This window comes from Rhincodon typus, chromosome 26 (genome assembly GCF_021869965.1).
Source record: "Rhincodon typus isolate 14 chromosome 26, sRhiTyp1.1, whole genome shotgun sequence".
Classification (NCBI taxonomy): Eukaryota; Metazoa; Chordata; class Chondrichthyes; order Orectolobiformes; family Rhincodontidae; genus Rhincodon; species Rhincodon typus.
The window spans coordinates 14,887,286-14,900,049 of NC_063357.1; the positions used below are offsets into that span (position 1 = coordinate 14,887,286).

The 12,764-nt window shown below is 35.9% G+C and overlaps 1 protein-coding gene across 1 annotated transcript in view; it reads left to right on the forward strand.

The window, feature by feature from the left end:
• The first annotated feature begins 2,233 nt into the window (after positions 1–2,233).
• The window catches only part of gosr1 (golgi SNAP receptor complex member 1), a 65,419-nt gene continuing 54,888 nt past the window's right edge, over positions 2,234–12,764 (forward strand). Inside the window, exons 1-3 of the mRNA XM_048612355.1 lie at positions 2,234–2,271; positions 3,137–3,253; positions 3,942–4,016. Of these exons, the coding sequence (XP_048468312.1) occupies positions 2,234–2,271; positions 3,137–3,253; positions 3,942–4,016 (230 nt within the window). The remainder of the gene's footprint in view (positions 2,272–3,136; positions 3,254–3,941; positions 4,017–12,764) is intronic.

Consider the following 12,764-nt stretch of genomic DNA (forward strand, 5'->3'; position numbering starts at 1 on the left):
TGTTGTCTCGGATTCTCCAGCATCTGCAGTTCCTACTATCTCTTAGGAAGGATTTTGATGGCCAATACTGTGCAAGCAATCACTGGATCCACCACACAGACTTCACTGTCTTCAAACAATAATTTAAAGGTTTTTCTTCTAAAGGTTGCCCAGTAATTATAACTTAGCTATGTAAATAGTGAAGATAAATTGGAATAGGAAATTCTAAAAAGAATTTGCTAGATAATTTGAGTTCTGTTTTGAATTACAAGTAGCCTGTACTAAAATTTGAAACATTTCCTCAGAATAAAGCACTGACACTCAACATTTAGGTGCTTTGAATATGTTCATGCCATCCATAACATTTCCCACTGCAATATTTGTAATAAACTTGGCATGGTAAAGTTTTAAGATTCGTTTTCTTTCCATTTTTAGTGACTTTTGAATGAAAGATTCAGAGCCAACTTATCATTAGCTAAACGTAAAACAAGATATACTCATGTTCAGGTAGTATCTGCAGAAGAAGAACATTGACCTCATTCTTACCATGTAAAAGAATTTACTGATTGGTACTTAAGTTTTACAATTGCATATTACAAAAGTTTTTAGGAGTATAGAGTGTATTGGGGGGGGTGCTTAAAACATTAAATTAGGAGGCAAAAAGGCATCACAATAGCATTAAGGAAAACCCCAAGGTATTTTATAAGTATACGGAGAGCAAAAGATTACCAGGGAAAGAATGGGGCCGATTAGAGATCAAAGGAGCAATCTGTGTGTGGAGCCAGAGGATGTGGGTGAGGTCTTAAATGAATGTTTTTCATCTGTATTCACAAAGGAGAAATGCATTGTAGCTGGAGACTGGGGCGACCTAGTGTATGTTAAGATTGATAAGGAGGATGTATTAGATGTTTTAGTAGACATAAAGGAGAAGACTGCTGAGGTCCTGGCTGAGATACTTAATACTTCACTGGCCATAGGTGAAGTGTCAGATGACTGGAGGAAAGCGCGCATAGTTTCTTTGTTCAAGAAAGGCTGCAGGGATAGGCCAAGTAATTACAGACAGGGGGGTGGGAGTAGCAGAAGGATCTGATTCTCATAATTTTGTATATGTCAAGCATAGACACTGTACATTGTGAGAATATTTTCCCCATGGCAGAAGTGTCCTAGAGCAGAGGACATGAGTTAAAGATTAGGAGTAGGCAGCTCAGAGAGGATCTGAGGAAAACGGTTTTTCACCCAGACAATGGTAGAAACGTGGAACGTGCTGCCTGAGAGCATGGTGGAGCCATGTCTTCTTGCAACATTTAAGAAGCATCTGTAGAAGCACTTAAAATGCCAGGGCATTGTAGGCTATGGACCGAGTGCAGGTAAATGAGATTAATGTAGCTTGGTGTTCATTGGTCAGCATGAATCTGGTGAACCAAAGAACCTGTTTCAATGCTGTCTGACTCAGACTTTTTATCTTGGTCCTATCCAATTATTGTTCTTATCCGCCTCCCCCTCTCTCTCCCTATTTATTTCAGAATCCCCTTCCCCTCCCCAATTTCTGAAGAAGGGTCTAGACCCGAAACGTCAGCTTTCCTGCTCCTCTGATGCTGCTTGGCCTGCTGTGTTCCTCCAGCTCTACACCTTGTTACCTCAGATTCTCCAGCATCGGCAGTTCCTACTATCTCTTGTTACGCAGTCGGTTTGTTTTAGAAATGTGTAATTGGTCGGTCTTCGATATAGATCTCATAGGAACAATATATGATTTTGATATATTTCTCTTGTTATTGTTTGGGGTAAAGTATTTAAAAATTGCTATATCACCAGGGTCAGGGATTGTGATTATTTTTTCTGAAAAAAATTGTACCAAAGCACTGGAAGCTGTCAACCTAGACGTGGGATAGCTCTTGCAGAAAGTCTACACCGGAAAAAGTGTTTTGGAAGATTAAATGGTGAAAGATTACTGATCAATGATTATAAAAAGCTTTGTACTAAACAACTTAGCATTAAATTAGATTAAAAGAAATTGTAACCAAATGCCTTTAAAAGGCATAATCCTTTCAGTCAAGATGCAATGGATTTTTTTTTTTTTTTTTTTGCAGAGTTCCTCTGAAATTGTGTATGATTTAGATTATTGATAGAAGTATATCTGATAGACCTGTCCAGTGTGAACATAATTTTGACTCCATTCTGCTCCTTGTTTCGGGATAATTTTTAACTCGGTTGGTCATTCTAATTTAGAGTCCCACCTTCCATATTTATTATAGACATGCTTTCGGATATTCCTAACTCTGAAGAACCAGAATTGTAATTTTTACATGATTGCCAAGGATCCATTTTGTCCTACCTCAGGTCTTGTTTTGGAAGTGTATTGTGCAAAATAAATTAATCAATTTTGTGCAGATGGACAATACTGCACAATGTGCATTTCCAATATTTAAATGTTCTGTCTGTGAAAATGACTAGTGGCTTGGTTATGAATTGATAATATTAGCTAGACTATAATGTTATCTGTTGCAAAAGAGATCAGCTGCACTCTGTTCTCCGTTAAAAGGGAAAAATTATAATAGCTGTTGTCCTTGTTACTACATGAATCTAATTATAGCTAGAAATGAATTTTTGTGCTATCACTGTCCCTGTGAAGCAGTTTTTTTGTCAGTTTAGAAAACAAGGTCAGATATTACAAAGGATTTTAAGTATGCTGTGTTATATAGTGGTATTATAATATTACAGTATAATGGCAGTACTATTTGAGATTTTTGCAGCAGAGGTATAATCAAAGCCATATTGCTTCATCTCTATGTGCTAAACAACCTGAAAGTTTCCTTTTGATGCCCATTCCTTTTGGAAATGTTGGTGGTGTTAAACACTTTTTTGAGTCTAAGTGCATCATCAGGTGTGGTCAATAATCGCCGCATCCCACCGCTACCCTAAGCTGATGCATTGAACTGTATGCTTCAGACTTCAACAAGTGCACTCTTCCTGCCTGTAATATTAGAGATTTTGAAGACTATTTAGCATTTGGAAAACAAAGTGTGAAGTTTTCGAGCATTGGGCCCAACAATAGAAATTAATGGTGGAGATTTTCAATTTTACTGAATGCAGTATATTTTTCCAGGAGGTGCCGGCCAAAGAAATGTTATGAAATGGGTAGATAGTTGATATTAAATAGTTGTTTTCAATTTGCCTTTCCACAGGATTATACACACGAGTTTAATAAAACCAAAGCCAATTTTATCGCAATCCGAGAACGTGAAGACTTGTTGGGATCAGTTCGGAAGGACATTGAGTAAGTGATTACTATTTATCACTGTTAAAGCACGAAGATGCTTCATATGTTTCTATTTGATACACACACTGTCAAATCATAACATTAATGGTTCAGATATTCTGTAATTTGTTAGTTTGGATCCAATGATTGTCAGTTTCTTGCAGTATTTTTTGGTCAGGAAGGTTCATGTTTTGTATATTTTATTACAGTAGTAAAGATCCTCTCAGTAAGCATTGTATGTGAGCAGCATTAACTGCCTTTGATCATTTACATCTGTTTTATTTTCAATGTTCAATTTATCTTCAATTTTGATTGAGAGTTTGAAATGAACATAAAATTTAACAAAATAAAAGTAATTACCCACACCGCAGACATCTATCAGCTGTTAAGGTAAATATATTAATTATAAAATTACTGATTTTTTTTCAAGCATTGACAACCTGAAGAAGTAAACCCAGATGAAATATCGTGTGAATTTTTTTTTTTGTTTGTTTGTTTTTTTTTGTAGCTTTGTTAAAGTACATTTGGCTGGAGGACTAAATTTGCCTCCAGGTCTGAATGCATACTAATATCATCTGTTGGCCAAGTTGAAAATTAGAATTGAACTTGGCTCATAAAAAATTTTAAGAGCTGTGACAGGTGTCTGTGTCCATGGGAGTAGGGTAATACTTAATCATTTTACCGTGTCCTTTTGTTGTACCTTCAGATCTTACAAAAGTGGGTCAGGAGTTAACAACAGGAGAACAGAACTGTTCTTAAAAGAGCATGAGCACCTTCGAAAGTGAGTTTATTTTGTTGTTTCTTTCATGCGTTGCTGCTCTCATGCGATTTTGATTTGTAAGAACATGGTGAAGATTAAAAGAGGGAGATATGTGAGGAAAGCATTGAGGAGAATTGTAATTAAAATGTAGCAGTCTAATTGAGGTTCAGATGATATAAACTGCAAAAAACTTAGATGATTTGCGATCCCCCAAAGTGAAGGACACCCTTTATAAACATCACTCGCCATGTAAACGTGTGGCGAATTCTGTTTCACTAGGGTGCAATCAGTGACCCTATGGGTTCTCTGGTCATTTTGTAAGCCTGATGTGCATGCGGGTAGATTAATGATTGCCCTGTTCTTTCAATATGTTCTCAGCCAATTCTATATCCCATATATTAGACCCTCTGGAAGCAACAAGAAGACTATTCATTGTTCTGCAAAAATAGGGTGTGTGTATAAGTTATCCCGATTTTTCCTCTGATTTCCTTGGTGATCATCTCGTTCAGATATTCTATAACTACAGGGGTACTTGGATATATACCACTGTTATCTTAGTCATACCGCACAGAAACAGACCTTAATCCCACACTAAATTTGGCCCACATTCCTCCAAATATTATTCTTGTACTTGTGCAAATGCCTTTTGAACTTTGGAACTGTGTCCCCATCCACTACTTCCTCTGGAAGTTCATTCCACACATGAACCACTTTGGGGCAATTTTTCTTTGTTTTTAAACACAACGTCTTCATAAGTCTTTCTCCTCTTAGCTTAAAAGTATGCTCCCTAGTCTTGAAAATCCCCCACTCTAGGGAAAAGAGACCTACTATTCACCTTATCTGTATCCCTCATAATTTTATAAACCTCTATAAGGTCACCCCTCAACCTCCTACACTCCAGTGAAAGAAGTCCCAGCCTATCCAGCCTCTCCTTGTAACTTAAACCTGCCATTCCTGGAAACATCCTGGTAAATCTCTTCTGAACCCTGTCCAGCCTAATAATGGCCTTCCATTACTGTAAGAATTTGTTTGCGGGGCTATATTATTTAATCCTGTTAATCTCTTTATTTGGTGCCATTAATATATTTTATAATGAAATTCAGCAGTAACTTCGTTATTTTCAGTGGAAATGTTCAATTTCTACTTGAGTATGTTTAAAAGCTGGCATAAGGGGGGACATTTTTAATGGCCTTTTGTAAATTGCACAGAAATGTGCTGCGACCTCTTCGTTAATGAGCACTTAGTGAGGAAGAAAATGTATAATTACAGTACATTAGTCAGTGGAATTACTGTTAAGGGAAGAAACCTTTTTAAAAAGGAGTTCTTCAGTTTGAAATTAAATGGCGGACTAATGCTGCTTAGACTTTTGTTTTATGAGAAATGCTCAAGAAACTCGTTACTTTGAATGTGAAATGGAATATTATACTTTGTACAACTTTTTCATAGTTTCGCATATTCCTATTTTGGTGGAAAAATATGCTGCAGCACAAAGTTTGAAAGTGTCTTGTGTGTAACGTTTTTCGAGTAAAAGTGAATTGGTTGATGCAATGCTGATTCAAGCCTAAAGCCTGCAGATTTAAGGCTGTGTGGGTGGTTTTTGAATCATGGTGTGATACTCTGCAGCATCTGAGTTGAAGATACAAGTGAAATAGTTGTACAGGTGCTAAGTGTTATCTATGTCATCATGCATAGTAGGCAAAAAGTAGGCCAGGTGAGTCAGTGTAGTTTTTCTGGTTATGAGCAGAATAGTAGTATATTTAGAGCAAGAGGAAATGAGTCGTGTGGCTGATGGAGACCTCTGAGTTCTTAATTCCATATGATATTAAGATTGCAAAATGATCTTGTGTAGGCATGCAAATGTGTCAAAGGAAAAAGGCAATAAAATCATATATTTAAGTTTGACTAAAATATATATTTTCTAAATCAGAAACTTGATCAGGACAATCAATAGGGAGTGATTGTTTTTGAAACGTATAAAATCCTAGAATCTTACAGCACAGAAGGAAACCATTCCAGTCATTGCACCTGTGCCTGCTCCTTTTACAGAACAATCCAATTCACTCCCGTATGACTAGTGTTTTCCTGTAATCCTGCAAATTGATTTGTTTTGCTTTGGATCTTTCTTATTGAGGGGTATGATTGAGTTGTAGTTGATTCTATTACTCGCAGTTTCAGTTTTGCTTAAGCACAGTTTGAAATTTGAATACTTTCCGTTCAAGCAGCCCGTTTAGTAAATGCAAATAACAAAGTAATGTGCTTGCTAGTGTTCTAGCCATGGCAGTCGTACATTTTGTTCTATAGAATATTAGTGGCATTGGAGTTAGAACATACAATTTTAGTTTAGTAATTGTCAGCTGGCTCTGTTAATCAATTAAGTACTGTATGAAAAATCCAAATGTAATAAATTTGACTGGGGATATGCATGTCATGATCATTGTAGAGATCTGACTTCTTAAAAATAAATTTGACTTCCCAATGACTGACTGATTTATAGGAATCACACAGTAAGATTTCAAGTTTTAAGACTTTGTAACTCTCTCATTCTCTTTCTCTCTCTTGGCCTTTTGGCAAAGCCATTTTCTTTGTCCTTTGTTGCCAAGTCTACCCATGGCAAAGCCAACTGCTCTCGCCTTCCTTTGTTCCCAGGTCTTGAACCAGGCGCATGCATTTCTATAGCACTTGATCTATGTCCCCCACTCCCAGATGTATTAGGCAGAACAAATAACAGGTCATATACTCCTTTTTTCAATACACTATTTTGCCTTCAGTTTAAAGGTTAAAATATAACTACTTTATAAGGTATAGCAGTCATAACACAATAATTAATGGTCTATACAGTTAATTGCACAGCCTGTGACCTCATCAGTTCTGGCTTTGCTATGACTTTTTTTCTCTCTAACTAACTATTAATTCATATCACGTAAAATTGAAATGCGACTAAATTCCCCCTGCTATCCTCCACCTTGCAAGATGAAGTTATGAATGTTTTCTAGCTGTTTGTTCCGCTGATTTTATACGCCTCATTGTTTCTTTATAAGATTATTGAATTTTTTAAAAATGTTGCATGATCCTAAGATTAGCAGGGATCATGTGTTTGTATTTTAGATGATTAATAATTTGCAGTAAATGTCATCATATCATGAAGCCTGTAACCTGAACAGCATTGTATGGCAAATGTGGTAATTAACTTGTTAGGGATTATCAGACTTGAAGTATGTTAGGAGGTTCTCCAATACTGTCGGCCAACTGGGATCAAATTCCTAGCTAACGATCTGAAGAACACACTTTTTTTTGTTAACCACAGTATTCTCTTCCTCCAAATGGATTGCACCTCAAATCACAAGATAAGAAATGAAATGTTTTGGAACAAGTTCCCATGCTATTAATAAACAGGATGCGGAGGTGCCGGTGTTGGACTGGGGTGGACATGGTCAGGAATCACACAACACCGGGTTATAGTCCAACAGGTTTATTTGAAAACACAAGCTTTCGGAGTCTTACTTCTCCTTCAGCTTTTAGTGAGGGAGGTGGGATCAGACACAGAATTTATAAGTAAAAGATGGAACAGTCACTCCACTGATGATGTACTAAACAAACCTGCATGCAGTACCAGAACTGATTGATAGCTAAGTACAAATTGCAGTGAAAATGCATAGATTGATGTTTTGTTTCAGTGCTTTCACTCGTGCATATGCATGTCATCAAAATGTTTTAAAGCGTATGCAGATCACTTTTTAAATGTTGGCAGATCAATTTACGTCATTATTTTAGAATCAATTGCCATCAACTTTGGATTCAGAGCAAAAGCATGAACTTCATAGTACCCTGCTAACCATCATATCTTTTGCTGAGTGCACAGTTTAAAAAGAGAAACTTTTTATTTACCTGTGATTATAAGCCAAACTGCGCATCATTCTGATTGGGAACTATATTTCTGTTCCTTCGTTGCTGCAGGGTCAAAACCCTGGGACTTGCTGTGCATGTCCCTACACCCTATTGACTGCAGTAGTTCACGTAGGCAGCTCAACACCAGCTTCTCCACATCATTTAAGGATGGGTAAAAATTGTTGGCTCAGTCAAAAATGCCCTCATCCTACAAATGCATTTCAACAATTAATAATGATTTATGAGCACGTTTTCAAGGATAAAATTGGCACTAATCCTATCATAATGACAGCAGAACTATCAGCGTTGATTTGATATGGATGAAATGTCAGATTTCTTCATTGTGGTTTGTTTCAAAAAAAAAAAAAAAAATTTTAAATTCCACTTTCTTCTAGCTTGTTCATGTTAGCTTTTATCTAAGTTCAATCATCATTTATTTTGCTATTTGAAATTTTAAAATAGAAATCATGAACTTACAATTTCCTGGTTCGTTGTATGTAAGTGCTCCAACGTGATTGGCTGCTTATGCATATGCTGTCATTGCTGCCTTTGCCAAGAGAGCACCTTGCCAGATTTAAACTACTTTGGGGGGAAAAGGGAATCTACACCATGGAAATCCTTAAATGCTTGTGGCAATACCTCTTTGAGGTTGGTGGCAAATGCTGTTATTTTGCCTCTGACCGCAAAATGCCACCCATTATATCCTAATTATTGTAACATGGTTGATTTCAACTTGGTATTTCTTGTGTAAAATTGCCAAGAGGTCATATAACCTTTATACCCACAAATGTAATGCATGCAGTTCATAAATTTTGGCAGTTGAATACTTTCAAATATTGCATAACCAGAATTTATATATCCTTTCTATATTCAGTTTTAGACATGTGTTTATTTCATCTCCTTTCCATTTTCAATTTTAACCAGGGTGTGCTTATTTCTCTTTATTTAATTGGTTGTCTGCTGCTGCAGTGTAACAACAGAGACTGTGTTTTATAAATTGTTTGTGTAAAGGCAAGCTAACTTGATCTGTGTGCAATGATGGGATATTGTCTCGAGATGGCAGAAGAGAACTGTTGTAATCTAACACTGCAGCTTATGTGTACATGTCAAAGAGAAACTGCGGAGTTTTTCAAAGACCTATCAGGCTTTTGAATTTCACTAAGTAAGAGATGACCACCTTCAGCAGAGGGCACAACTAATTATTTGGAGAAAATTGAGTTAATTGTTTAGCCACGTTTGTTCCAGGCACACTTGCGCAGAATTCACTCTAACACATCTTAAGACAGGTTCAACAATTTTTAAAAACTTTTTAATAAACAATTTTGCTAAAAATTCTTTTATTTAAAAGTAACCGCATTGATTTTGGCAAGTATGGAACAATGTTCTTGCACTTGTTTTCATCTGGTTTACTTCCTTAACTGACGTTTTCCCCTTATTCTCATTTTACCGCTCTTATCTCCTTGTTTCTCTCTATCTCTCTCTCAACTGTTCCCTTTTTCATTAAGTTGCTCTTTCTACAGATTTATGGACAACTGGCATGAAATTGGTCCTCCTTATATTTTTTTCATGAATAATCCAAATTTTTTTTCTGTTTTTGTCATCACTGCATATATTTGAATAAATTGCTGTCCATAACATACTTAGTTAATAATGATAAAACAAATAGTAAAACAAAAATGTCACTATTTAAAATATGATAATTCTTTTCAATTTATGTTTGCGCAAGTTTTTTTATCACAACTTGGCAAGCATAAGTATATAGAGACTCATCTTTAATCAATGGGTGTTTAATGGAAGCTGACCCATTGCTCTAAGCAAGACACTTTCTCCCTTTTTATGCTTGCACAAGTATAGCTGTGGTGACACTGCCCACTTTTTTCTTTCGTACATGGAATGAGGGCGTCACTGGTTAGGCCAGCATTTATTACCCAGAGGGCAGTTAAGATTCAGCTACATTGCTGTGGGTCTGGAGTCACATGTAGTTCAGGCGATGTAAGGAGGGCAGTTTCCCTTCCCTAAAGGACACAAGTGAGCCAGATGGGTTTTTCATGACAATCAGGAATGGATTGTTGGTCGTCATTAGACTCTTAATTCCAGATTTTTATAGAATTCGTATTCTACCATCTGCAATGGCAGGATTCAAACCCGGGTACCCAGAACATTACCCAGATCTCTGGGTTAACAGTACTACTAGCCATCACTTCTCCATTAGGTAAATGTCTCCAGTGAAGTTTTTGGGGGAAAATTAGAACACCGTTATCTAATACTTCCTGCATGATGGGTTAAAATAGCATCAGTTTTGAGTTTTCTGTTGTCACTTCAATATCAGCTCAGCTCTCAATTTGTGTTTGAGAGCACTTTGAATTTAATTTTCACTAATGTTCGATTGAAATAAAAGGAATAAAATGACCTGATTTTCTTTCCATTAGCAGCAGGCTTCATCACTCCATAAAGATAAAGGCTATTCTGAAATATTTAGTTGTAGCTTGTAGGGGGTTTCTGGCTTATCCCCTCTGAGTGCAACTCTGGAACATTGTTCTGATTTGTATTGAAATTTTAACTGCAAATAAAACAGTACTTCCTCTTGTGATAAAAGATGTACTATATATGTGAGATATTTTGGGATCTAGAGTTTAAGTTAGAAGCAGATGGATGTGGGTCAGTTCTATGAAGGGATTTTATTTTAAAATTAAGTTAGAAAATCATTTGGAATAGTGAACATTTTGCATCAATTTGAAGAAAGCATAGTTCTGCAGTCAAGTACATGAGAGAAAATCTTGTGTTAATTAATGAAATTTAAATTTGTGTTAACACAAGCCAAGCAAGCTATTCACTTAGTTTGACTTCAGAACAGAAGGTTCAAGGTCTTAGTTCAGAAGAACCAGGAATTCAGTTCAGAAGGGAGAAAGGTCTCTCTTGGCAGGAGAATCTGGTTTTAGTTCAGGGGAACCAGTCACTGTAGCTGAAGTGTTTTTGTTTGTGGAGTTTTCAAGTCAGTAGAATTTAGGTAGAAATATTCAAGTTGTTGCATTTGAAAAAGTTAAGCCCATTAGGTTTTGTGAAAGAGTTGCGCTAGCAAACTCAAAGAATTGTAAAACTGTCTCCACAGTCCATGGAAGAGAAACTGGGAGGAATCAGTAAAATAAAACTGAGAGCTGAAATTTCTCTGGAATGGAGTATCTGTAAAAGGTTTAATGTTGGGGAACAGGTTGAAACCTTGTTTTCGTTATTTATGTTGAGGTCTTGTTATCTTGTTGAGTGTTTTTTTGGTGAGGATGTGTGGTTTGAATACTAAATTTATGTTCTGAATTTAAAGAAAGCCTGCCTCATGAATATGTTTCAGTAAGTAACAATCTACAAAAATTACTTATGTGATTTATCAATTCAGATTTCTTTCTAGGATTCGACTTATCTGATATTACCACCAGCTGGGATCATAACACTCTTAAAATTCTACCAATCAGTAGAATTCTGCTTATTGCTGCTTTTTGATTCTCCTTGGAAACTCAAAGTATCTAAGAAATTCTATAACATGTAGATTTCAACATAGAAGGAAAATATATCTTCTGAAATTATTCTTTTGAATTTCAAGTAATTCACATTTTGTGCTTTTTGAGTTTAACTATGTGATAATGTCAGGTTTTTTTAAAATTTCTCTCCCTGTTGAAGTCAAAACAAACAGCCATTCATAGCCATAATGCAGATGTTTTACCTCCAAAACTTTAAATTTCTCTGTTCAGGTTGTTTGTTTGGTAGGATTTGAAAAAAAAAAATGTCAGTACTGTTTTTAGCTGACACTTGGACTGAACATGTCATAAAACTGCATTCTGCATAATGCCACTGCACAAGTTTGGATTACAGCTCTCTGGCAGTAACAGGTATGGTTAATAATTGTCTTCACTGAGAACTGTGACAAAAGAAAATTCATTTCTGGGCATTTTGGGGCATAATGGTAATGTCCCTACCCTGAGCCGGAGGGTTGGATTTGAGTTACCACCTGTTGCAGAGGTGTACCATAACATATTCCAACAAGTTGATTTTATTTTCAGAAATAGTCATTTCTGGCCCCAACCTTTCAAAGGATACTGAAGCCTCCAATCTAACAAAAGTATTCAAAACAAAATTGATGTAAAGTATATTTGAGAACAGATGAAGGGGAAACAATAATAGACAGCTGGTTGGTCAGTTTTTTTCAGGTCTCTTAATTTTTTTAAGACATGCTGGAATATTTGGGGTTATGATCAAACTTTTCATTTATTGAAGAATCATGAAATTTTTTTAAAAATGAAAATGCAGTAATTTTCTACTTTTAAATAATTTGGTGATTGTCTCTTCCATTAGTAGATTGTTTGTGATTTTTAAAATTGTTTTATAATAATTGGAATTATTTAGGTTTAGTACATCATTGCTTGATGGCATATGAAAACCTGTTATTTTAGTTTCTTGGAAAAAGACTAGTGGTTATTCTTTAATTTGAAAGATGAGCAAAAACACTTCCTTGTTCTGAACATATCTTCATGGTTAAGGTGAGTTAGTCATTAATGTTATTGTTTGAAAGGCACATCAAGCTGTTTTGTGGAAGATGCATTAAAGTTCATTGAGGTCCCTATAATAGAGTTTATTTAGAATATTACAGTACTTTTAGTAATGTTCCACACAATACTTCGAATAATACTAAAAGCTGTTAAAATATTTGAAATTGGACAGAATTGAAAACTTTTTAATCTGTACGAGAGTCAAATTGTAATCAAAATAACTGGTCAGATTCACTGAATACTTTTACAACACAATAAAGAATTCAGTGCAAGACTTGCAAAAGAATGTGTGGTTTTATAATTTGGCAGGACATTGACACATGAACGTGGGCACCAATCCAGGTATTTG